The 26595-nt window shown below is 38.1% G+C and overlaps 2 protein-coding genes, 1 long non-coding RNA gene and 1 other non-coding gene across 4 annotated transcripts; 2 read left to right on the top strand and 2 right to left on the bottom strand.

Moving 5' to 3' along the window:
* Nucleotides 1-315: 315 nt before the first annotated feature.
* LOC103146910 (polycomb protein suz12-A-like) lies at nucleotides 316-15581 on the bottom strand. The gene is made up of 16 exons (XM_007565016.2): nucleotides 14870-15581; nucleotides 12362-12408; nucleotides 12202-12266; nucleotides 9863-9931; nucleotides 9036-9085; nucleotides 8850-8935; nucleotides 7649-7895; nucleotides 6895-6997; nucleotides 6691-6796; nucleotides 5317-5488; nucleotides 5147-5235; nucleotides 4754-4897; nucleotides 4505-4662; nucleotides 4227-4428; nucleotides 2608-2687; nucleotides 316-1807 (listed from the first exon to the last, which is right to left on the bottom strand). Exons 1-16 carry the CDS (start codon nucleotides 15033-15035, stop codon nucleotides 1462-1464), a joined length of 2130 nt encoding a protein of 709 aa, XP_007565078.1. The 5' UTR covers nucleotides 15036-15581; the 3' UTR covers nucleotides 316-1461.
* A 2492-nt stretch (nucleotides 15582-18073) lies between these two features.
* On the bottom strand, nucleotides 18074-21218 carry LOC103146909 (uncharacterized). The gene is made up of 2 exons (XR_477196.2): nucleotides 21048-21218; nucleotides 18074-19755 (listed from the first exon to the last, which is right to left on the bottom strand). It is a non-coding gene; the product is annotated as an uncharacterized LOC103146909 (long non-coding RNA).
* A 348-nt stretch (nucleotides 21219-21566) lies between these two features.
* Nucleotides 21567-21638, top strand: trnat-cgu (transfer RNA threonine (anticodon CGU)). Its single transcript has one exon. It is a non-coding gene; the product is annotated as a tRNA-Thr (tRNA).
* A 1966-nt stretch (nucleotides 21639-23604) lies between these two features.
* Nucleotides 23605-25751, top strand: LOC103146908 (pentraxin fusion protein-like). Its single transcript, XM_007565013.1, has 4 exons — nucleotides 23605-23689; nucleotides 23760-23825; nucleotides 23910-24117; nucleotides 25272-25751. The coding sequence occupies exons 1-4, from the start codon at nucleotides 23647-23649 to the stop codon at nucleotides 25678-25680; spliced, it is 726 nt and encodes a 241-aa protein (XP_007565075.1). The 5' UTR covers nucleotides 23605-23646; the 3' UTR covers nucleotides 25681-25751.
* The last annotated feature ends 844 nt before the right edge of the window (nucleotides 25752-26595 follow it).

The following is a 26595-nucleotide window of genomic DNA, read 5'->3' as shown; positions in this document are numbered from 1 at the left end:
ATAGTGTAAACAGAAAACATACAAAACATTGACAGAAAGTTCAGTGGAAGGAAAAAGTTTGGCAGGGACACATTTTGTGGATTGAACAATTGAGTGAATTAAAAATATTTAAATACTTTCATTTGTGCCAATATTTTCTTGAAAGCTTCACTCTGATAGTTTCCTTACCGAAAAAAAGTCAAAAGGAGAAAATATTTAAGTTTCCAATTTCCTGTTGTCAATTCTTACCTCCTCCTAGTGGTAAAGTAGAAGAACTAAAACTCAAAGAGGAAAGCAGGCATTTAACCTGAAAATAATTAAAATCCAAACAGACGATTTTCTTCACATTATTACTTTATTAGAAAACCATTTTGACTCAGTTTATATCGTCAAGCTGGTTTTTTACAGCATTATTTAAGACCAGTCTTATCTTTCTTTTTTAATTAATATTAATATTATTATTATTAGACATGGCTCCTCCCATCTTGTGCAAAATGCTGCTGGTGTTGTGAAGAAATAAAAAGATCCAGTCAAAAACCAAACAAACGGACTCATCAGCTCTGGGTCGTCTGCACCGGGGAGCCGGTTCTGTTCGGACGGAGCAGATAAAGTAAGGCAGCGTCAAAGTCCGGCCTGCGCTCATCAAGGAGGCTCTGGATGCAAAGAAAGAAAAGAAAAGAAAACAAAAAAAGAAGTAGCAAAACGGGAAATGAGAAGTGACTGAATCTCCTTTGGTCCGGAAACTAAATTCTGCTCCAGGTTCCCAAACTAATTCAGAGAAAAAGCAAAAGCTAATCGGTTCGACCTGCAGCATCCAGAGGAAGAAAGAGCACCTTGTTTGTACAGGAAACTGCAGGTTAACGGCTTCAAACTACAAACCAGAGGCTGCTTCAGTCGCTAAAATGGTCCTAAGGAAACTGAAAATCTGAGTGCTGGCAGTAGGTGGCGCTGTGAGACAGTCGGCAGGTCGTTTCTGAGGAATAAAATACGTTTAGCACCAGTGATGAAACCAGGAATCTGCTGTTTCAGCATATCCAGGATCAGTTTCTTTATCTGCAGAGTCAGAAGCTCTGGCAGGATTTTTAAACTGGATAAAAACCGAGACCCAGAGAAAACATGACGAGTTTAAAACGCGTCTGGAAAAAAAAGATTAAGAAATGATTGATTGATCCCTTAACTGCTGACTGAAAACAAAAATATTAAAGCATGTGACGTCTGTAAATAAGCTGCTGGAAGATTAAAGTTTGGTTGAAGAAGCACAGATTCAGGCTGAAGTTGTTGCATTTTCCTCCGTGGAAAGTTGTAGCACCTTTGAATCTCAGAGGTAAAAACCCCCAAAAACATCCAAACCAAAATCCTGACGATCTGGAGGTTCTGGTCTCATTGACGCTTTGGGTCTTCCTTCCTGTTTTCACGGATTCGGGCCTTTGATTGTCCATTTCAGGGTTCTGCTGCTCAACATTTGGTTTCCTCCTCTTCCTCTTACTGCTGCCCGTTTCGGCTCTCCTCGCTGCAGGGCTTAAACTCGGCCGTGTCTGGATCGGGATCAGGATCCGGCTCCGGCTGGGACTCCATGGCCGTCTCCCAGTCCTCCTCCTCCTCTTCGTCTTCCTCTTCCTGGCCTTTGTCCCTCCTCGTCTTCTGGCTCTGCAGGAGGCGGAGCCTGGCCATGGCGCGGTCGATGGTCAGCGTGCTGATCAGGTTGAAGTCGTGCATGCTGATCAGGTGCAGCAGGAAGTTGCGGCACAGGCTGTGCTCCACGATGGCGGCGGCGTTTTGCTCGGCGAACACCAGGCAGGCCTCGTTCATCTGGTTGTCGGCGATAAAACTGGAAGGAAAACAGAAAACATTTGTTTACATCGGGAAGATGCGCCAGAACGTAGGGGTCAATATAAGTCCAGTTCATGACCCAACAGATACAAACTAGACGAAAAACTCAGAAGAATTAATCTAACAGTCGTGAGCAGCAGCCAGGCCTCGTTCATTTGGTTGTTGGAAATAAAACTGGAAGAAAACAAACGGAAAACATTCGTTTACGTTGGAAGGATTGTTCCGGATGTAGGGATGGATACAAGTCCAGTTATTAATCGTAGAGCAGTCAAACTAGATGGGCAATTCAGACAGACCAATTAATCTAACAGTCATGTTCTACTGGAATTAACAGAAAACAGTAAAAAAATGAGTTTTCAGATAACACTCGGTATTATCTTATTAAACATCACTAACCTGAATTTCTGAACAAACAAATCAAATTCTTACCATAAATGTTTTATGATAAATGCCCACCTCTAATTTACATCGAGGATCGTTTGTTCAGGTTTGGTCTGTACCTCTTAGCTACAGCAGGAGGAGACTGTCACCTTATAACCGAGAGGGTCTGGTTTAAACGACTGGCGCCGACGTTTCCTTCAACCTTTAATGAAGAGAGACAGAACCGGGCCTGCTGCAGAACAGAACCGGGTCTGCTGCAGAACCGGGCCTGCTGCAGAACCGGGCCTGCTGCAGAACCAGGCCTGCTGCAGAACAGAACCAGGCCTGCTGCAGAACAGAACCAGGCCTGCTGCAGAACAGAACCAGGCCTGCTGCAGAACAGAACCAGGCTTGCTGCAGAACTGAACCGCTACACACCCGTGCTTCATGACGTGGAGGTTCCACAGCTTCATGATCTCCTTCTCGCCCTCGTTGACGTCGGTGAACTCCTCGATTTGCTGCAGGGAAGAGCAAACCAGTCAGACGACCTGTGGGTTCATGTTGGATACGGAGAACTTTTTCTTTTAATTCCTATAAAAAAGGTCGAAATTTTATCTGACAGATTAAATTTGGTCAGAGTTGAAATGAAAAGATCATCGTCGGATTGGTCAGACACGTCTCTGGGACGAACCAAATCAAGAACATAAACGTTTACCTCCAGTTTCTGGGGTTAAAGTACATAAACCACCCACTCTGGGTCACATATGAACCGGCTGTAACCCCGGGACTCCACCGGAAGCAGGACCTTAAAACGAACACCCTGATTTCACATTTCTAAATTCGTTCAACCACTTCCCCTCTGACTCCTCATAGCTTTGCTTAAAGAGAGAAGCAGTCTGTCTGCAGTCTCCCTGAGTTTTCCGGCACATTGCAGGAGTAACCGGTGGAATCCGGGGGTTTAATCAGACGTTAACAGACCAGCAGCAGAAACGTCCACGCTTTCTTCACTCGCTCTGGCGTGATTCTTGTCACGCCAATCTGGAAACGTTAGAACACAGTCAACAGAAACCAAACTGTTCACAGCAGAAAGTCACGTACAGGTTTGTTTCCTGGCTTTCTTGGCCAACAGCAGAAGGATTGGAAATGTTTAAATGAATCTGGTGAAACGGAAACAAACTTCTAGACAACAAAGAGTTCCTTAAAATCCAAACTAAAACGCACCTGGTTAGAGTTTATTTTGAACATAATACATGAAACGTTGATCAACTTATTTGATCTGCATCGATGATTCAACTGATGTCCCTCAAAATGTAATGTCTGTTTTTAGTTTTCTCAGTTTTGGCTTTATGGCGTTTGTATTTGTGTTTTTATGATGTAAAGCACTTTGAACTGCCTGGTTGTAGAAACGTGAAACACAAATAAACTTTATTGATTGATAACTTAAAACAAGGTCATAATTTCATGATTGTTTTTTCTACTAAAAACCAAACGACAGAAGTCTTCAGTCTGGTGCTTTGACATCATTTAGCCTTTTTTTTTTTTAGAGAATTCATAATTCATTTTGTTTGTTTGTTATTTTGGATATTTAAAACGTTTTCCGGTTCCAGTGTTAAATGTTCATTAGAAATCAAAGTGATCTGTGAAAGGCTTTGCCATCGTAACTCAAAACTACATTATTATTATTATTGCAGTAACTTCTTGGACAGCAAAATCCGTCACAGTGACCGGAAGAAACTTTGGTATGAAATCAGCTTTTATTTATTGAGTTAAATAAAAGTTGATTTGGGTGAAGCAAAGTTGGCTTTTCAGTAAAAGTCTCCAGATTAACTTTTATCTACCCGTTATAAAAGCTTGGTTATAAAACGGCAAATGTTTTGTGTTGTGTTTAACTTTTGAGAAGATTATTTCTGTAGTAATTTTCCCCTGATTATTTTATTTTATTTTTTTAAAGTCTCCCTCTGCGTCTGCTGAACGGGCCGCCTTTGCGTCATTCTTGAACAGCTGGGCTCACCCGGTCAGCAGTCGCAGAGCGGTGCCGGCTGCAGGGCGTGACCCACCTTGGCGGTTTTCTCCCGCAGCCAGTCGGGGTCGCGCTCGTCCTCGCTGTCCACCTCCATCTCCTGCGCCCTCATCGGCAGGCAGCTGTCGCTGTGGAAGTACAGCCGGTTGTGTCCGCTGATGTACATCCGTTGGTGCTGCTCCCGGTCGCCGTCCTCCGGCTCCAGGAACTCGGACAGACTCGGCTTCGTCCGTTTGGGTCTGTGGGACGGAGACGGCGGGTGAACGCTGAACCCGGCAGGAAGTGGGTGAACAGGAAGTGGGGGGCGGGGCTTACCTGCAGACCAGGACGTGTGTGACCACGGTCCTCTTGACGGGGCCGTTCCGGCTGAAGGCGAAGCCGGGCTGGTGGTGGACGTCCTGAGGGTTTCCTGCGTACGAGCCGTCGTAGCAGTTATTGATGGAAACCTCGATCTTCGCTCCTTTGGGATGAGGCTGGAAGAAGCGCAGGGTTCAGAAAACCGCCGGCCGAGGCGGTTCAGTACGACCCAGATCAGGTTTTTAGCTCTGGGACATTCGGTCTCACCACGTAGTTGAAGATGAAGCGTGAGTGCGACAGCTTGAGGTGTTTCAGCAGACTGTACAGCTTCCTGCAGTTCAGCGTGCACCAGGGGCAGTGCAGGTCGTCTCTGGCCTCCGTCTGCTGCCGCGTGTTGTTGTTGTACTGGAACTACAGAAGAAGAACAACATCGGGTTTGAGCCAGGTTCAAGAGACGCCACCAGGAGCAGCTCCAGCTGAGCCTCTAACCGTCCTCATCAACCTGAGGTTGGGGAATATTTTTCAGTTTGTGTGAGTTGCTGAACTTGTATTGTTTTTGGAACATTATAATGATATATCGCAATCCAGATTAAATGATCCGTGAGTGTTTGCTGTTAAACGGTTAAGTTGTCCTGAAAAACGTTGGGAAACCGCTCTCACCTGATACAAGATGCGTAGCTTCTGTCGAGGCTCCGCTGAGATCTGCTCCCTCCTGGTCTGCATGTCTGCATGCGTGGACTCTTTAACAGCTGGAGGTCAGAGGACAGACAGCGTCACGCTGCAGCCGGGTCACCGGATCAGAGCTGAAACTCGGTGCCGGGTTTCCTCACCCTGGGCCTGCGTGGCCCTCTGGCTCGGCCGGCTGTCCTGGTTGGTGTCAGAGTTGCGGGTGGCCAGAGGTTTGGCAACGGGCGCCGTGGAGCAATCAGACGGGTCGGTGGTCCAACGCAGGGTGAACTGCAGAGTCGGACCCTGAGAGAAACTCTCAAACGGAGGCAAACGCTGGACAGAGAGAGAGAGTGTTGACACTATTTGCTGTTTCTGTGCAATTAAAAAGGCCAAAAATCACATTTTATAGCCAGCAACCAGAAAAATATGAAACATAAATAATTTATTTTTCTGGTGGAAATAAAACCCTCAGTTGAGAACGGACATGTTTGAGTCAGGATTTAGGATTTTCACTACAGCTTAGTGTTTGTTTGTCTAATTCAGTTAGTTTTAGCTCATTTTTAGAGAGTATTTGCTCGTTTTTATTAGTTAAATATTGTTTAGTTTTGGTTTTTATTACTTATAGTAGTAGTTTTAATTTTAACTTTGGTTAATTCAAAAAGGTTAACACATTGTGATTACGTTTACATCGGCTGGGTAATTATTACTCAACAGAACATACTATTTTCAAAAATTGGATTTAATTATCCCTATTTTTGCAGACTGGTGTGAGTTTAGCGCCGTAATTTGCCAATAAACAACAAACTACGTGTGTAATGAAAAGAAAAAAAAATCTAATTTCACATCAGTTCAAAAGGCTAATAAATATATTCATAAACATAAAATTGAAGGACATTATATATATAATTTTAGCATGTTTTAGTTTTATAGACGGACAATATAATTCTAATTATAGTTTTTATACCATCAATTACCATTTTCATTTATTTCAGTTAACAAAAACCCAAAGCTCAGAGAAGCGGTGCAGCTCAAGCGGGGAGTCAACAGCCAGACCGCTGAGCTGGATGTCGTTTGTGAGCATAAAGTTGGTGTCTGGTTCCAAGTCAGTGTTATACCTTCCCTTCCATGCAGCACATGTAGCATTAGCATTAGCAGACTTCAGGGCCAGACGGCATGTTGTGAGAAAACTAACTCAATGGTGTCCTAATAAAAGTTTTGACATTAATGCAGAGAAAACCTTACGAGTAAAAATCTGCACTGATTATGTGTAAAAAAGGGAGACTTGCAGTCTTTGGGCAGGAGGAATAAACATCATCTGACTGCTGCCAGAAATGTGATTGTCTTGATTTCCAGGTTCAATAAATTGACACAGAGGACTCAATCAAAACAGCTTCTGATCCCTCTGTACAGTGCCGGTTTTCTAAGTCTCCATGCCACAACTGGGTCTCTTTTAAATGTTACTATTAAAAATATAGTTTTAACATTAGATTGCATCGTGTTGGAGCTAATCTCTGGGACTTGTGCACATGTCCTACCTTCCCATCCAAGATGGTCTCCCAGGTCGCTCTCTTCTTCCCGACGGGACACTCCTCCATCTCCTGCATGGACACCTCGTACTCCCCGTCCAGCAGCTGCAGACGCCTGCAACAAGCATCAGCTCTCACCTCTGGTTCCTGCGTCACCAAACCGCCACGCGGCTTTTTCTGCTTCAGAAGGTGATGCTTTGTGCGAGTTTTCACCTGTTTTTATCAAAGACCGTCATCTGAGCCACAAACGTGGTTTCTCCCTCCTCTCTGAGAGACGAGCTCCTCCTCTTCCTGTTGACGGATTCCTCTGAAAAATCTCAACCAGAAACAAGGCGAACGTCTTCATCACTTCAAAAGGTGGTGAGATAAAAAGTGTTAAAATATCTCTGAGGTTTTACACGCTCTCTCAATCATTTCTGAGTTCAAAATAAAAAGCCAAATCAATCTAGAACAGAGGTCTGCAACTTTTACAGCTTCGAGACATTTTTATTCTCAGGTCAGCCAAATAAAACTCGTTTAAATATCCCACTTATAATTTTCAATAAATACCTATTACAGGACATTTGTCATTTTTAAAGATCCACCACTTTATTTCTATTTTTAGGATTTCAAATAAAGATAATATTTAGCAGGAAGAGGATGGCTCTGTTTTTCTGTGGGATGGAATTGGTATAAGTTTTAGAGATAATAGTTAATAGAAATATTTCATCTTTTAACACGGCAAAATCAAATTATTATCAGTAGCAGGACTTTGAAACAATTGTGCAAATAACACACACACAAACTAGTAACGTCTTTTTTCATTTTTAGCCAAAGTTACTAAGAGACACTTGCTGCAAATCAATCATTTAGAAGGATTTCACTGTAACTGCCGAAAACATACAATAAACTGGATTCTTAAAAAACAACAGTACTGAATAAAAACACCCAAATCTGTGAAGATGCGTCTCGTTTTCCCTCGGCCTACCTCCTCTGTGGTGGTTCTCTCCGTTGCTCAGCCCGTGGATCTGGCCTCTGGAGCAGCCGGGCCGCGACACTCTGAAGAGCAGAGAGTAGGACTTGACCATGTGCGAGTTACTGGGTTCAAAGTCGCTGCTGGGAACCAGTAAGGTGGGGAAGGAGCCCAGTTTGACCTGGACTCCAGCACCGGTGTCTGGGTTCAGAGGGACCTGCTTCTTCCCTGCCAGGACCTGCTTCACTGGACAGCTGACATCCTGGAAAGCAGAGAGGAAACCTCAGCTACACCTGGAAGCATCGACCCCATCATGTCACGTCATGTGACTTCGCTACGCACAGAGAAAACTACAAAACCACACAAAGAACCTGAAAAAGAGACGCAATGTTTTACTATTGCCAACACTACTACAGCTGGATAACATCCAAAGGCATCAAATTTAAATACTGAGAAAGTTGGAAGTAGGCGAGCTACGCTAGCTTGACTTTGACAAGCTTAACATGTAGACGTGCTGCAGGATTTGGTGTTTCTCAGTTCAGTTAACATTAAAATATAACCAACTCTAACAGATCATCAGTAGACGAGGTGTTAAAATTAGCGAATCAAAAACTGCTAATATTCACGCGATTTTTTAATAATCACAAAATAAACGTCAAGCCTGAAAACTTTAAACTGTAATGAATGTTGTGTGATTTGGTGTGGGAAACGTTTGCATGTTTTTATTGGTGTTGATGTTCCTGATGCCCTTGGACGTAATCTCTGCTCTGTCGGCTAGTGGAGCTGTTGTCAGCCGGTTGCCACGGCAACGGGTCTTCAGGTAGAATAACGCAGACACAGAAAGCGACAAGAAATCAGGATGCGACTGGTTAAAAGTTGTTCGCCTGTGTTTTTTTTTTTTTTAATTACCAATATAAATTAAATTTGCTTAGTCCTTTCTTGCACTTTGACAGAAACCAAAAACAGTTTATAGATTAATTTCCACACATATTTTATGCTTTTCTCACCTTTAACTTAAGCCATGTTTTACAGAAATCGGATAAGAAATGAAGGCGATGCGGCCGTTTTCTGTGAGATTCCTGCTGGAACAGTCTGGTTTTGTCAAAATGACTCAATGTATAGTAATGGAGGAGAACGTCGCTAACTATACTGGCTAATAGTAGCTGTCTAATCCAGTAATATATAATCAATGATCATCCTGCTCCTCAACACACACCTTCCTCTTCTTGTGGCAGACTTTGACCAGCAGGACCTCCAGAGAAACCGAGCTCTGTTCATTCTCACTGTCCTGAGATGATTTACCTGAACAAAAACAAGACAAGCAAAGAAAACACTGAATTAAACAGGAAGGCAGTGCAGGAAATCAGCCAATGAAACGCACCAGAGAGCGACAAAAACTCACCAGCTGCATGGAAGAAACCAGTGAAGGTGAGCTGCAGATTGGAGGCCAAACTGCAGGAAGAGAAAAGTGCAATAAGACGAGTTCTTATGGAGCTAAATTAGTCTCAAAAAGATTCACAAAGCATACAAGATTTGTAAGGGAACATAATTCACAACTATGTTACACAATGCAGCATAAATTTACAGTTTCCAACTGCACAAGTATAAATAAATCACGCATTAAAAATGCCAGCTGTGGAATTACAAGATTTTTCTCGTTTTTCCCTTTGGTGAATGCTGTCAACGTTTTTCTTTTCTAAGTGCACATTAACTTGCTGTGTGCGTACGACGTCCCCCGATGGAGGCTAAACTGCTGCCACAAGGTGACGCTGCTGCTCTCGTTAGGTTATAGGATTTTTTTTTTTCCAGAGAAAGAACTTTCCCATTTAACTCAGTATATTTCAGCAGTGCAGCTTAGAATCTAATAACTTAATGTAAGTGCATGTCTTTAGAACAAAGGTTTTGGGCTGCATTTCCAATAAATCTGGTTAATGCTCAGATATCAGAGCTTTTCTTCTGCCTTGAACGCACCATCTTGTTTGTGAATCCCTTGCTGTAACAAAGTCTTAAAAGTCAGAAGAACATTCAAGCTGATTTGTGCAAATTTGAGAAACTGTTTACACACACGTGAATGTTGATGTACGTTTTTATTCATCCCGTTTTACACATTTCTAAATTATGTTGCAGACTTATAAATCTTGTTGTTCGCTTTGTGAATCTTTTTGAGACCAATTTAGCTCCGTAGATTCTCTGTTATCTGGAGGTTTCTGTGAAATTAGCAGCATTTACCTGAGGGTCTCCTGCTCTCCTCTCATCTTTTCCACTTTGAACAACAGATTGTCTACCCTGGAGGTTTTCCTGTAAAAACAGAATTATTATTTAAATTTAGTTCACCAACAAACACCCTGAACGAAGCTTTTCTTTTCTGAAAGAGCAAAACGTAACAAACATTTACTTAATCCGCTGGGATCAAGACCTTTTTCACACGTCATAATGTGGAAGACGGATAAACAACAACATAAAACATTAAAAATATACAAAGTTGAGCAATTTGGCAAATGATTGTTATATTAACAATTTAACTCTTTTTCCATTGGTTTTTTTCAGATGTTTACTAATTAACTGGTGCAGCTGGTTCCCATTATGATGCATTTACAGTCTTTTACACATTTTTTGAAAACCATTTTGTCTCAGTTCTGGGTTCAAAGCCGGAGCTTAATAAAAGAGGAGGAAGCATGTTTATTATATTTTTAATAATTTATTATAATTACCTGTTGAAGATTATTGAGAAACGACGCCTCTGTTAATAAATATATTTGATTTATTCAATGCTAATCTGTTACATTTCTGTATCTTTAATAAAATAAAACCAGCTTCCCGTTTTTAAAGAAAGATTTTCACCTTTAAAACTTCAAAAATGTCTGACTTAACATTTTTAAAAAAGTCAAGGACAATAAAACGTTGAGCTGCACTTCCTGTTTATTTAGTTCATTCAATACTGACTCAACTTTTCCACAGCCTTTTCTGTGTAAATACTGATGTTATGGTGCTGAACAATAACGTGTTAAAATCATGTAAAGTTATGACTCGTTTTTTAGTTCTGATCCCAAAATGTTTCCTTCATTTTCTCGGTTTCAATCTGCTGCTTTAAAGTCAGTGGAGCGTCTGGCTCAAATAATCTCCATGTCTGATTTATTATCGGTTTGCAGCCGTTGGTAAAGATTCCAGTGGTCTCACATAAAACTTTAACCTGAGCAGAAACTCCAGTAAGAAGCAGAGTAACTGGAAACAGCTGCAGAGACTCAGCACAGCGCTGGGCAACAGAAACGGCTCCAGGATGAAAACTGGACACCAACCCAAACACTGGTCCGTCAAACTTATCCTCCATTATGGTAACTTTTACTCAACGGAACGAAAATATGTTACAAAATTACTAATATCAGTCGATGCCGGTATATTACCCCACATAACAAATGTTTTCAATTAGAGGTGCACAATATATCAGCATCAGCCGAACTAAGTAATGTTTTAAAAGGGGAGGTATCGGGTAATACTGACTTTTATGAACTTTACGTTGCATTTTATTTTACCAAAGAAAATCCCATTGAGATTAAAAACCTCCAACAAGCGAATTCGGGCAGCAGCACTCAGAGATTACAGAACATTCACAGCAAATGAAAACCTGTTATAAATCTCACTGATGAACAGTTTCAAACAAACATTTAAGAGAAACATGCATGAATAAAATGCCACCATACAGACTGCAGACATCAACACATCAAAACAGGAAGTAAAAGACAAAGAATCAATTAAAAATCCTAAATATTTAAACTATTTAAACACTGTTCAGATCTTCAGCTGCAGGATTAACAGGAAGATCCTGACTTTCAAATCTCCCATTGGAAAACAAAATAACCTTCAATGTATATGCATTTAAAACAAGACGATAAATATTTGTCTGACTGTAATTGAGGATTAAACGCACCGTTATGTGAGAGACCAGAACAATTACAAAGTATGATAAGAATAAAAACAACATTTTGCACAAGGCACTATCCTGCATCCAAACACCTGAATCCCATAATTAGGAGCCTGAAGGTAAGCTGTGTAATCTGTCTCAGTGCTGCCTCAGGAAATACATTTTAGGCAAAGTTTTTACTTTTTTTTAAATAAATGAACTCCAGAAGTTTTCAGTGAGTAAAAGAACAATATTTGTGCTGTGAAGCGATATCTAGCTGAATATTTTAACAGCTTCTGCTCACCTCAGGAAACCGAGGAGTTTCAGATCACTAACACTTCACCCTCTAACGTCACCAAAAGAAAAAAAAACTTCACTAAGCCACATGTTTTACACCAACTGAGCTCACTTTTCACCCAGAAGCTCTGCACCCCGACATCCCAGCGCCGCACCATCTGTAACCTCACAGCCTTTCACTGCAGCAAACCACAAACTACAAACTACACATGTATCAGCACGATCTGCATGCAAAACAGCCCCAACTGAAAAACGCTCCTTCTCCTAACTGATCTTACTGGTCCCCATCCACCTCCAGCTGCCGCCATGTCGGTCTACTTTCACCCGAGATAACAGTTGACCTGCTTTAAAAAACCATCTGCAAACATCTTACCTTCTGGTGTTACTCCTGGAGTTTCTGTGGGACATGTAAGTGAGCGTCCTGTGCAGGAATATAGGCTGGAAGGCAACAAGCAGAGAAAAACATGTGTTGTTAATAATTGTCTTCTCCAGCTCTCCAGGTAATGAAGCTTGGAAGGAAAGGCAGAACTCACAGCTATCAAGTTTCTTGTGCGGAGGAATCTGTAGATTTGTGTCGGCTCTGCAAACAAACATGTTAGCATTACAAGTCATTTAGGTTGAAAAAGTCTGCAGGAAACATCAGAAATAAACATTAAAAGTTTATTAAAACAACTTTTAATGATCACAGACTTTATGCAGCTTTCACCAACTTAAGACTTTCTAAGACATTTATGAATGAAATTCAAGACCTGTATCACGACAGAAAAGCTCAAAATCAAATCGTATATTTTATATAGTAGAGACGAACCTTTTTTACCCATAATGCACAGAGCGAAGATGAACTTCAACCAACCAACTGGCGACTCAAACTTTAGCCTGACAGCAAGTCTCACGAGAATATTAAACTATATAAAATATGCAAGCTTGAATAGACAAAATTTAAGACCTGTGTTAATATTTAAGGCCAACTTACATGTTTTAATAAATTTAAGACATTTTAATGCCTTAATTTTGGATGCATGAATTTAGGAGACATTTTAAGGATGCGTCGACACTCTGGATCAGCTCCGCTAAGAAGAAGACAAAGTTTGATCCACATTTTGAACACCATTTTATTTATCAAACTTTATTTAACCAGAAAAAGATTCACTGAGATCAAACATCTCTTCTACATGAACGTCATGTCCGTCACAAGCAGAAGCAATGAAGACATAAAACCTGAAAGATGATGAATCGATTCAAATCAATCCAATAAAAATGCTCCTGAATTATTAAACAGTAAACATGTCTAAGGTTCATTACAAGCAGACCTGAGGAATGCATCTCAAAAACAAAGATGAGAGCTTCCCGGGTGCTTCTGGGTAATCTAGACATAAAAGAACCAGATCAGGAACTGCCCTGTAGATGAAGACGGCCGTCCAAACAGAGATTAGAATAAAGGATGATGAGAGAGACAAATAAAGCAGATCAGTATTGTCGAATGGATGACGCAAATGAACTGGAAGCTGCGCCGTTTACAAAGCATTCAGACACATTTAAGCAGAAACCAAACAACTCGTTGAGCTGGAACTCAGCAGATCAACGCTTTCTAGGAATCTGGATTACACTGGATGAGCTCAAGCTCCAAATCTGAAGCCCTCAAACTGTTACTACCAAAAACGGATTATTCTGCTTTTAAAAATATCATTAAAACTCCAGTTTCCCAGCATTTTAAATCACTTTAGATCGAGTAAAACTTGACTACAGAAAGTGGGCAAACTGGATTATTCTATGTTGCAAAAAAGTTTTGAATGTTGTGCAGATTTGAACACCACTGAATTTAGACTGAAATCCATCGTTTTAAAAAGTGAAAACTTTGATAAGCGATCTTTTAAAATCATCTATGATTTCTCTCAGGGGGAAGTGAAGCTGATTTATCTAATCCACCTTGGAAAGGAAAATAAGAGATGTAAAAGCTATTAAATCAAAGACTGTAATGTGGAACAAGTTCAATGTAATAAAAAAGCAACAAAGGCATCTGCAATAAAGTTAAATGAGACATTCAAGCAGTTTTACTCTGCAAGTTAGTTCTTGTGATGCTGCATCAAATTATATAACATTCAGAAAACCATTACATTTTAGGATCATTACAGAACCTTTAGATCACAGATTTGTTTAAGATCAGACATAAAAATAAAGTAGTTTTCAACTAAAAATTTTGTTTTGGCGTCTGAAACCCACATAATTATTTAGAATTTAATTTTATGCAACATATTCCAAATCTTAGGTGTTTCAAGTGTAAAATAAGACAGTAAAAGTGAGCTTTTTAAGATTTTCACAAACAGTATAAAGTATAATGATCTGGGTGTAAGACTTAAAAATAGTCTGATCTTGTTCAAATCCCAATTTTTTGTGTTTTTATACATAAAGTTAAGTTTCACAGATCGAAAACAGCCTAAAACAGTAATTTCATTCAGGTTTGACCAGTCTGGGTGTGACTGGTTTTCAGTTTGGATCCTATCCAGATTGGCGTAGTTACCCAAAAACTCATTCAAATACCAAATGTGATTTTACAAATATAACGACATTTTCACAGATCTTGATTAAACGGTTATCCAGTTCCAAATTTGGATTCCATCGAGTTGCCTAAACAGAAAAAACACTGTTTATCTCTCAGTTTTTATGCAAATAAAAAACTTTTCACAAACCAAAAATTTTTTATGATTTTAAAATATTCTTAAAAATAATCCTGTTTATTTTTGACCAGTCTAGGGGATCTGATTTAGCCTGAAACGCACCCCAAAAATATGGACATTTTTGTCTTCTCAATTATGACACCTGTGTTTTAATGAACTAAACTGTGAACTACCCTTTGATTTGGAACAGATGCTTATTTAAGCCATTTATTACCGATTAATATTAAAGATTTAGTGGTAGAGGATTGACATTCGCTGCTCCCCTCATCTTTACAACTGCATGGCCAGAGTAACTTCCTGTATTGCTAAAATAGGCCTTCAGATGTGCATCTTTACACATGCAGCTCGGTGACAGTTGGGACTCACTCTCGAAGGCCTGCAGGAACAACTCGTGGTCGGCCTGAATCAGTTGCATGTTGGGCTTCTTGGCTGCGGCGGAGGGCGGCTGGTACAACCCGTTGGTTTTTCCTCCAGAACCGAAACCCACATGGTGGTGGCCTCCACCTGAGGAGCTCTGCTTGTGCGGAGCCATGGAGGTCAGAGGCTGGGGGAGAAATGGAGCTGGCTCCCCCACCTGAAGTGGGGTGGAGTGGTAAAGAAATAAATAAAAAAAGAAGAAATTCAGCTGCTCTTCCTTCCTTTGTCAAAACAAAAGAGGCAGCGATGGTGGTTAAAAAACAACTGCTAACGACAAGTCCTCATTTTAAAGACATGTTGCTAAATTTCTAGAATGTTAAATTTGAGACTGATGGAGCGATCGAGTTCCGTTTAACTGTTATTAAACCTGTTTTAGCGGTTAGGTGGTCGAAGAATGCGCGGAACAACAGAACAGCCTCCGGCGAGCTGAGGCGGAAACCCTGGGCTAACCGGTTAGCGTCGCCCCAACGCCGAGTTTCCACGGAGAATGTCGGTAAAATAACCCCGCGGCGACACGAAGAAACGGGGAAACCGTTAAAACGGTAGTGCCATATTCCATTTAAGGAAAATGATTAACTGCAAATGAACATTGTTGTCACCCAGTGTCTGTTAGCAAGTAGGATTTAAAGTATAAGGAAGCTAATCGATGTATCCCCAATCATATCCGGCCAGTATTTTCATAATAAAAGCATGGTTAAAATTAAATTCACCTTTCGACGATTGATTTTAAACAAGACAAGTTCATCTTATTATTTGTTCTAACCTTTATTTCACCAGAAAATTCCCTATAATTAAGAATCTGGTATTTGTACACAGAGCTTACATAACATTCATAACAAAATAATAATAAAAAAAACCTGACACCATCATAACAAAAAAAAAAAAAATTAAAACATTTACAAATAATCCCTTTTTAAAATCATTAAGGGCAGCCTTAAAAATTGTGACAACAAAACTGAAAATTAGTTTCTAATAAAATTTGAATTTCATACCACACCAATTAAACCAAAAGTGTGGTAAAATAGGTGCACAAACAATAGAAACCGATATAAAAAATAAAAGATAATAATACCATAAATACCAACCTATTGTACGTCCACATACTGAACCAGGGCTTATTTTACATTTACATAAAATTACTATATCAACAGCTATGGACGATCTGCTTTATTTTGAAGGGTTAAATCGTCCCATTTCTCCCTCTTTCCTCTAACTTGAAGTGACTTGAAAGAGTTACGCTGCACCAGAAGGATGACTCGTGTTTAGAGATCCCGCCTTCTAATTTCTTTACCCAATCACCGCGCTTGCTGCTGACATGCTAAGCTCTCATTGGTTGCTGCAGATATTAGAAGCAGGCGGCGCAGAGTTGAGGCACGTTTGCCGCCTCCTGTGTTCACAGGGGCTAAAAAGCGTTTTAAAAATCACTGTTCACTGTAAAATAAAATTATTTCAGTCAGATTTATCTAAACACAAGAATAATTAGAAATCATTTGAAATGCAGCACAGACTTCAAGGTAATAAAATTAACCGACCTTATTGCCAAAATTGAGAATGAAAGACAATGAAAGTGTTGCAAAAACATGTTTTTTTGTTTGTTTTAGTTTTATAACCAGACATCTTTATGGTATTCTGAAAAACAATTAGAATCCTGTATAAGTTAATAAGCTTTTATTAAATACCTGCAAACTATTTCCATTATCCTTCTTGATAACCTCTACATTTCTCTTAAATATTTATATTTTTATAAATATGAATGTTTATAATATATATTTACATCAAGTTAATCTGCGTGCATCTGCATCTTTGCTTACTTTCCACAACAACCTAAAATACAATGTGAACTAAAGCTGCACTGTTTCAAAACTAAAACTAGAAAAGGTCCTAATAAGACACAAGAAAATAGCAAAAAATGCAAATAAATCAGCTTTAGACTGCAGTCTGGGTCAAACCCAACCCTTATAGACCCTTCATTTTTCACAACTGGAGATTAATTCACTGTGCTAACATACGATCAGTGGGTACATTCAGCTAGTGAAGTCAAAAGCTATTTCTGTCCTCGATGTTTTTGGGTCAGTGGTTTAGTCTCATGTTGGCAGCAGTCATTTCTATATCTGTTTCAGGAAGCATTTACTTCCCTTTTGTTAATATAGATGTTGATGATGTGATGCTCTTTTTTTCTTTCCACTTTAATTTTATATTTTTCCAATGCTGAGTTCAGAGTAGAAAGGTTTAAAATGTGAGAGAAGCAGAGAAGTTTCAGGTCAGTTTACTTTGTCGATGGAAAACACCAAGAAGCATCCGTACTTCATGATGCAAACACTAAAAAAACCCAAATCTAATACATTTATTAAATCTGTATATATGTAGAGTGCTTTTACCAAAGTTGAATCAGTGCAAAAATATCTGGTAGAAACCGTCTCTATAGCTCCAACCTGAAGGTAAAACAAAACAGTTTGTGTCCAGCATGTGTGGAGTCTGCAGAGATGTTAGGTGCTTATGGTGATAATGGCTTTTAATGTCTGTCTTAAACATCTACTTATAATTGGGTGTTTTACATATAACTATAACAACAAATGCTTGTTTTAGCTGGATCTTTTCATATAAGTTGATTTTATATGAATAACACTATAAATGCTGGTGATATTGTTTTAGATTCATAGAAAATGCATCCATTATGTTTTCTGCAAATGTTTAGTTTTTTAAATTATTATTTTAAACCCTAAAAACAGAAATAAAATGACACCACATTACTTGAAATGTTTTTTCATGTTCTCAGCTCTAAGCAAGTTTTATTTATTTAGCCAAATATGGTTCTAAAGTTGCAGAACACTGATCTAAACAATCCACTGTAATAAGATTATAAATAGGTTTTAAATGGGTTTTCTACAGCTGATCCAATCCATGGTGATGATCTGTGGATTTCAAAGTATGATGGAACACTATATAACATCATTAAAGTAAATTATTACATTTTTCTGAATGTAAAAACATTTACGTTTTGGGACTGTGGTATAAAAAGTTAACTAATTTTGAGAAAATTATATAGAAATATGCTCATCCATAGGTCAGGATGTAATAAAAAATGCAATGAGCACAAAACAATAAATATTTTATAAAATAATTACATAAATAGTAATCAAAAAAGTCAGAGGCTGAATTAAAATTACATTTATTTGTCACATTTCCTTTGATATCATGACTACAGTTGTGAACAGTGATAGTAAACATGGGGACTGACCTGTTACAGCAGATAAAACCTAATTTTATTAAATAACACATGTTTTAAACACATGGCACAAACAGGACAAGCAATGGGAAACTGCAGAACACATATATAAAATTTTAGAAACCTCTAAACACAAAAAAATAAATAAATACAGACACAAAAACGCAAGATTACTTTTGTCAGAGCATTTTAGTCTGGAGTTTATAGGTAATCATTAAGGATAATAAACAAGATAACAGTTCTGTGTTAACTGGAACCAGTGCCTGAGATGGAGGAACCGAAATAAAAGCCATTTCTGACAGTGACATGCGGTGAGGATCTTAACTGGTCAGACACCAACTCATTTTGAACAAATCCAAAATAGAAACTTATTTTTCAAATTTGACCTTTAATAAAGTTTTTTATTGTGTTTTAATCAATTGAATACAATTCAACAATATAATAGCAAAAAAACAAACTATTTAATATAAGGTCACATTTATTTTTTTAATTTTGAATGCTTTCTTTGGCTAACTTCTTTGTATGATCTTTCCTTTTTATTTTTTTAAAATCTGGCAACCTTAAAAGGTTCTGTTCTGACTGTATTTTTGGTTTTCTGACTGTTTTCAGTCTTTTCAATGTGCAGAAGAGAACCTGTTGCCTGTAGCGCTTATGGGGCACAACACTGCCCCCTATCGTTGAATAACGGTACTTACTATTTCACCCTGTGCACTGCGCATTTACAGCCGATTAAAAAGACTAAATATGCCACTCACATTTATTAAACATATTATACAGACTGAGGAACGTCAACATATATAGAACATGTGTTATCTAATAAATATATTAGCGATGCAAAGAGAACAGTAATGCACATGCACCAACTGCTGTATGTAACACAGCGCCCCCAGAGGTAAGGCACAGCACTACACTGCCTCACTTATTTCATGTATTTCAACAGGCAATGTGTAAATTCAGCCATTTTTGCCATAAAAAAAATCGCTGTTCTTGACATTACAAATAAAAAAACTAATTTATACAAAAAAATTTGATGTTCTCTCATCATTATTAGCATCTATTTTACTTTTCAGGATTACAGGAGAGTTCTCCCCTGACCGCACATCGCTGATCCAGAGGTGGCCATGAATCTTTTGTTTGAAATAAATAAGTTAGTTGAGTTTTAAAACATGAATGAATGAATAAATTAACATTTAAAAGATCTTCAAGCTTGTCAAATGGATAAAGTGCCACGCTTCCTTCAAGAACCAGTCATGGTTTCGTGTTAGAGCAGCAGACAGACCGAGATTAAAAATTAAAACACAGAAACTCAGTGGACTGAACCATCAGTCAAACTGCCAGCAGGAGCAGTCTGACCGTCATGCAGGAGGTTTTTAGTGTTTTCTCAGTAGTATGTAGGCCATGAGCAGGACAAGGCCCGCCGACAGGCCTGCAATCACAAATTGGTGGATGGAGAGGACGTGCTCCAGCGTGTGGATCCGCTCCTCCATGGCGCTGGTGTGGAAGTAGTCGTAGATGCCGGCGGTGATGCTCCACAGCGCCCACACGGCGTCCACCACCAGCGGCATGGTGGGCGAGGCTCAGCTGCAGGCCGCAGTGGCTCCGTCAGAGCCTGGAAGGAACTCAACGAATCAGCTGGAGCTATGCAAAAAAGCTGAATACATATATATTCCATGAGTACGTCTTAAAATTCAGTTCACACTGATGAGTTCCTCCAGGAATCCATGACTGATTTTGGAATTTTTTGCAATTAAAATCACTGATTTTCTGGGGTTATTTTAGATATTTGAATTCAAATAAGACATCATAGCAGGCAATTGCAGACAGAAACAACAAGATGAGTAAATTTCCACCACACAACTCAGAAATTTTTTGATTAATCTAAAAAATATTCTAGAAAACAACTTTGTAATTTCTGAGCCCCCAAAGTCAACCATTTTCTTAAAAAATTAAAAAAAATTGGAAATTTTTTAGAAACGTAGAAAATGTCAAAAATAAAAACTTTTAGACTTTTGAAACTCAGAAAATTCCATCTTTTTTTCTGGAAATTTTTTAGATTAATCTCAAAATTTCAAATTTTTCTCCAGCAAATCTTCAACTTTTGGAGCTTATAAGAGTTCCTTGTTTTTTATTTTAGAAAACGTCTGAAATTAATCTCAAATTTCTGAGTTATTTTTTTTTAAATCAATTTCTTGACTTTTGGAGTTAGAAATGTCCTTGTTTTTTCAAGAAGAAAAAAAAAAGGAAAAGTTTCATATATTAAGGTCAAAATTTCAGAATTTTTTTCAAGCAAATTTTTGACTTTTGAAACAGAAATTGCATGACAATAAATGTGACCTTTTATTACTCGCCACATCGACCACAGACTACATTAAATCAGGCTGAGGGACGAGCCTGATTTAATAGGAAATACTGTCATGTATTCAGTTAGTCAGTTAGCATCATTTTAACCCAATGTTTTGGGCAATTTTTGCGGGATCTGTTGATTTTTCGGGTGAAAAATTTTAAACCAGAAAACCAAGAAATCACACCTCAGAAGAACCGTATTCTGATCTCCTCCAATGAGAAATTAACGCAAAAGGAGCAACAATCAAGCACTGAACTCGTCACACGCCTGGCATTTCTGTTTAAAACGTAATTTTTAATTGGATTATATGTAGTATTCTAAATTTCTGAGACTGAATTTAGAGTTTACTTTGTATTGTATTATTAAGAAAGTAAGGCTTAATGATTTCACTTTTGTGTGTAATTAATCTCTGTTTCTTTCAGAAATTAATAAAAAATATTGAACTTTTTCACGATGTTGTCATTTCTAGAGCTGTATTGTACTTGTGCTAATTAGCCACATGCTTGCTAGCAAACGCCTCTGTTAGCTAAAACAAACATTTAAGCTTTATTACTTACAGCACGGCTAGGTCAAAAATATTATGAAGATCATAAATATCCATCCACCGTCCCAAACGTGCTTCCCCGAGCATTACATTCTCATATTACAGCAGCAGAAATGTTGAAATCCAATCTGTTGTGACCTATCTACTTCCGGGTGTGCTCCACTGTCAACGTTCCCCTTCCCTATAAGATGCCTATTGGCAAAGTTTACACTTTAAGGATTTCACCCTATAGTCCAAAATAAAATCCATAAATTGACATCTAACATATCTTAATGTTATTAATGATATTTGTGGGAAAATTCGGCATTCATTATCGAATTAAGAAGAGGATGGTTTTGATTTTATTACTTTAGAGTGAGTTAAACCGGCCGGTGCGTATCATGAGTGGGTCTGCAGCTTTGATTTTGGATTAACTTCATGTGCAGCTGTCTATATGTAAATCTTCAAGGAATACTTAAAATTCTGGAATGGAACAATCACTATGACAATTTATGCCATTAAATAAGGTCGTAACATCCGAGAATTCTGGGTAGGCGCGGTGGCCAAGTGGTAAGGCGTCGGTCTCGTAAACCGAAGATCGCGGGTTCGAACCCCGTCCGTGCCTAGCTAATCTGGCTAATAACCAGGATGGGGATTTTTTACCTACAAATTTATCCTCTTTGTTATGGTATTTTCTCATTCAACCTATTTTTCCCTAGACGAGCATAAACTGACAATACAGAGGAAAACAGTCTTTTTAACAGGAACTGATTGAGGATTTGAGAATACAGAGGATATATTTGAAAAAACAGAAGAACTGAGATAGGAGTCCTTTATGCACATGAAAAACAAGAAGTTAATAACAGAACGGAAAATAATGTAGCAGAAAAGGAAAAGAGGCCAGTTCATAAATCTAAAGCAGATTAACTCCAGACATAACTGTACAGAACTGTCAGAATGGTCTGAAACCTTCACAAAGTTTTATAAAAATAGCAGCCATTTCAGACACTGAAGTCAAGTTGTTTCTTAAAAATTATTCAGAAATTGAGAAAACTTAAAAACCAGTCTTTAAAATATCCACAAGGTGGAGCCGAAACCAAAATGTGCCAATTAGGTTCTGCCATTTCTTTAAACCAATATTTCAGTTAAATTTAACTTCAACTGAATTTTCATCCCTGCTCTATTGTAGAAAGTTCAAATTCCAGGTTTGAAACTGACACAAAAAAAAAATTAAAACTGAAAAATTATTTTAAAATTAAAAAAAGTTTGAAACTGAAAAGAAGAGGTGAATCTGAAAAAAACATTCAAAGCAACTTTTCAAAAATTGGAAAGTGAAAAACAAGATTTGAAACTGAATAATTATTTTGATACTGAAATAGAAGTTTGAAACTGAAAAAAGAACTTAAGTAGATTTTCACATCTTTTTTCCAGTTTTGAAATAGTCTTTTTCAGTTTCAAAGTTTTTTTCAGTTTATATATTTTTGAAAATGCACATGAAAAAGTTTGTTAAATTTTAAGCCATGGCTCCTACCGCGACAATTAAGTAAAATTAAATTATTGGCCAATATCATAGAGAAATTCACTTTGTTCTCTCTTGCATCTTTACAGAACTGACAGAAACCAAACTATTTATAGATTTATATGGAGAGAGAATATGTAAATTTACATATCAAACATCAGCAGCTTTAACCCTCATTTTATAGAATCCAGGAATGTCGATGGTCACTTTACTCACCAACTGCTCCAACCACACCCAAAAAAGGTTTTGTGTCTTTAATATTCACTATATTATAGACACATCATATCTAACCTGCTATGCGTAAGTCAACAGGGCAAAGGTTTTGCCAACAAACTGAGGGACAGCTGTGGAATCAGAATTACATAATTGAAAAATAGAAAGTTTGCACTGACGAGGATTCATTTGGTTTACACTGTTTTTGAAATGTTTATTAATGTTTTGATTGTTACAGAATCTCGTGTTTTTGTTTGATGTTTTTAGCGCTTGATAAAATCAGACAATAAAAGGCCACTATGTGACATTTATTCACACAAAAAATTACTGAATTGTCAAACTGTTTTCAACTGTAGGCAAATACAGGCTGATTCCATAAATTAGAATATGACTGAAAAGTTCCTTTGTCAGCAGTTCCATCACCAAGTCAGAGACATTATACATTAGATAACTTCCGTTTTAACATATTTATATTTCGTAGTATGTTTAAGAGCTGCTAAAAGGTTATTTTTGAAAGGTACTATTAATCTGACAAGCCTGATCAGATCCTAATTTATTGAATAAGACTGTAAGGCATTCACATGTAAGTTTTGGCTTTATTCTTAGCTCTAGAAAAAAAAAGGTCTTCCACACCAACAGTTCCAGTAACTGTGGGTCTGTGGGTCCATCAGCAACCCCTGGCGCCCACCCAGCTCCTCCTCGTCCCCACCAACTTCCAACACAAAGTTACACCCTTGGACCAATAGGTGTTCATGGTTTTGTGGTCCACCATGAGGGCACAGTCGAAGGGGTCAAAGGTTGTGTGGGTGGTTTTGAAAAACAAATATTTTCTCTGGGCCTGGAATTTGAACTTTTTGTGATAAAGTGGGGATGTAATGAGAATATAAAGTGTTTCGTTTTCATGAGAATTTCAGCAGTTTGTCTTTGTCTTCATTCAACTACAGGTGAGGCTTTAGTCTATATGTAGGACATATTTACTCCATCAGGTCATTGAAAATTAGATTTTTTTCACAGGTTTACTCTCTTCTCTGAAAATGAGGCTATCATTCGTTCTCCTTCTTTTCTCTGCTGCAGTCAGTAGTAAGTTTACCAACATCTCCATCAATGCTTTTTTCCCTCTAAAAAATAAAAATTGAATTCCGTTTGAATTTTTCTCTCTCTCAGGGAGTGAGGCCATTCGAAGCCTGGTCTTCTCCAATGAAACCAATACCAACTACATGGAGATAATCGCTGAGAAGCCGCTCCAGCTGACAGCGTTCACGCTGTGCATGCGTGTGGCCACTGAGCTCAGCGGCGAGAGAGAAATCATCCTGTTTGCGTATCGGACCAACAACTTTGATGAGCTGAATGTGTGGCGGGAGCTGGATGGAAGGTGAAACCCTCAAGTTTGTGTTTATTTGGCAAAAAATATTAATAAATAAATGCGAGATTTCATTTTTCAAAGTGATATTTTCACCTTGCTTTTCCATACATTTATAAACAAACTTCCAAACTAAATATTTAATACACAAAGCTTAATAATATTTAATATTTAGCTTTCAAATTGAACATTTAGTCAGAAAGATAAATATTTAGTTTGGGGAATAAATAATTACTTTGGAACTATTTAGTTAGCAAAATAAATATTTGAATTGGAACCAAATATTTAGCTTGAAAACTAAATATTTTTCCCAGACTTAAACATTTAATTTAAGTCTGTTAAACATTTAACAGACTTAAATGTTAAGATGTTACAAACAAACATGTTACTATAGACATGTTTGTACTAGTACTAGTTTGTACTAATACCACTAGTACTGTTTGTTAATAACAAACATTAGAAAATGTTTGGTACTAGTCAAACATTTAGTTAGTATGAAACTAAATGTTTGGTACTAAATATAGTTTAATTTTATAGTTTTAGTTTGTTTACTAAATACTAGTTTGTAAGCTAAATAAATATTTAGCCTCTTAACTAAATATTTTTATTTGACAGCTAACTATTTAATGTTCAAACTAAATGCTTGGTTCCAAATTAAATATAGTTAGGAAGCTAAATATGTATTTTTGCTAACTAAATATCCATCCAACCATCCATTTTCTTCCGCTTATCCGGGGTTGGGTCGCGGGGGCAGCAGCTTCAGAGGGGAGACCCAGACTTCTCTCTCCCCAGCCACATCTTCCAGCTCCTAACTAACTAGTTAACTAAATATGAAAGCTAAATATATAATTTATGAATCTTAGCTGTGTCCCTCTACCTGTAATTGCTGTAAAGGTGCTAATGGTGGATAAACAGGACGACCGTCATCGGAGGCTAAGCTAACTAGCTTGAACGTCACAAGCTAGCAGGTCCGCAACAGATTGTGATCGACATTTCTAAATCCCGCCTCCGGGATCTGATTGGTTGTTTGATCTACGTCATTTATTTTTCACAGATTTTCTGACAGTTACAGCAAATATGTAAAAAAAAAAAAAAAAAAAATTGTATTATAAAAGTTACAAGCTTTAACTTAGTTAAAGAGAAAAACCACACATCTTTCTGTTTAGATTGTCCTTCTACCTGAGTGGGGATGGAGTTCTGTTCCAAGTCCCTTACCTCGGCTTCCTGCAGACTCACCTGTGCTTCACCTGGGACTCCAGCTCAGGCGCTGCGGCTGTCTTCATGAATGGCAGAAAGAGTCAGACCAAAATCTACCGGAAGGGTCACACCATCCGTCCCGGAGGCAGAATCATCCTCGGCCAGGATCCTGACAATTTTCTGGGTAACTTTGATGCAAAGCAGAGTTTTGTGGGGGAGATTTTTGATGTGAACATGTGGGACTCGGTCCTGTCAGACTCTGCCATCCAAGGTCTGTTTAATTGGAGAAAGCAGGACAGAGCAAATGTGTTTGACTGGCAGTTTGCGGAACTTAGACCGTTTGGAGCGGTGGAGGTCATCAATGTTGATCCGATCTGATTTTTATTATTTCTTGATGCAGAAAATGTTCACAGTTTTCCTTCTTTGGGCAAATAAAATGTATCCTGCAATCTTTTTGTTGTGGTCATCATTTGTGCACGAATTGATAGAATGCAATATTTTGAAACTTATGTGAAATAGTATAGAACAATTTACCAAACAATATTCAAAACAGATCTGTAAAGAGAGAAGGCAAATACAACTGAAATTTTCAATGATTTCTTTTAGTTGTTAAGTGAACTATAATATTTATTACTGAATAAATAAAATAAAAATAAAAAAATAAAATTATATGAATCCACCAGGGATCAAAGTTGCAAACACTTTTACACTCTGAAAAAAGATGAAGCACTGTCCTATGACTATACTTACCTATTTCCCACAGCTGCAATAAAATAACATAGAGTTTTTTAGAGAATCTAATCAAAGGCTTTATTAGTTGCATAAGACAGAAAACCCTGAATTGCTCAGTGTGTTGTGCGTGTTGTTGAATGGCAAGGGAATTGTCCGAAAAGCTCAAGAAAGACAAAACTGTCTTGCATCACTGCTAACCCAAGACAAAATTCCACTTGAATTTGCTCCTATCTGTATAAATGAAACCTAAATGCTTTCGGTATTCTGTTTTGTGGAGCAATAAATAAAAATTACAACTTTTCAAGCCAATGGACCACTAACGTTGGACTTAAACAATTTAAACTAAAACGATTAACAGCTTTATCATCTATAATCTCACACAGATTCGATGTATTCTTTCAGAAATGATATTTTAAAATATTTATATTATACTGATATACAGACAAAATCCAGAAGAAAATATAGTTTAAAAACAAGGAAAAGTTTTTTGGGGGATTTGACGCCCTCCTGTGGCCGTAGTTCTAACTATTTTTATTATGAAACAGGCGGGCATTAGGACCC

This window comes from Poecilia formosa, unplaced genomic scaffold (genome assembly GCF_000485575.1).
Source record: "Poecilia formosa unplaced genomic scaffold, Poecilia_formosa-5.1.2 Scaffold170, whole genome shotgun sequence".
Taxonomy (NCBI): Eukaryota; Metazoa; Chordata; class Actinopteri; order Cyprinodontiformes; family Poeciliidae; genus Poecilia; species Poecilia formosa.
The sequence above is the reverse complement of the archived record's forward strand: the minus strand, read 5'-3'. Positions and strand labels throughout refer to the sequence as shown.

Bases quoted from the DNA above. Each gene is read 5' to 3' on its own strand.
- LOC103146910 (XM_007565016.2), bottom strand. From the start codon at position 15,035: ATGGCTCCGCACAAGCAGAGCTCCTCAGGTGGAGGCCACCACCATGTG. The intron at 7,896-8,849 runs GTGTGTGTTGAG...TCTGCTTTCCAG, and splicing joins TCTGCCACAAGAAGAGGAAG to GATGTCAGCTGTCCAGTGAA. The intron at 2,688-4,226 runs GTGGGTCACGCC...TCTTCCCTGCAG, and splicing joins TGCGGGAGAAAACCGCCAAG to CAAATCGAGGAGTTCACCGA.
- LOC103146908 (XM_007565013.1), top strand. From the start codon at position 23,647: ATGAGAATTTCAGCAGTTTGTCTTTGTCTTCATTCAACTACAG. The intron at 23,690-23,759 runs GTGAGGCTTTAG...TTTTTTTCACAG, and splicing joins TTGTCTTCATTCAACTACAG to GTTTACTCTCTTCTCTGAAA. The intron at 24,118-25,271 runs GTGAAACCCTCA...CTTTCTGTTTAG, and splicing joins TGGCGGGAGCTGGATGGAAG to ATTGTCCTTCTACCTGAGTG.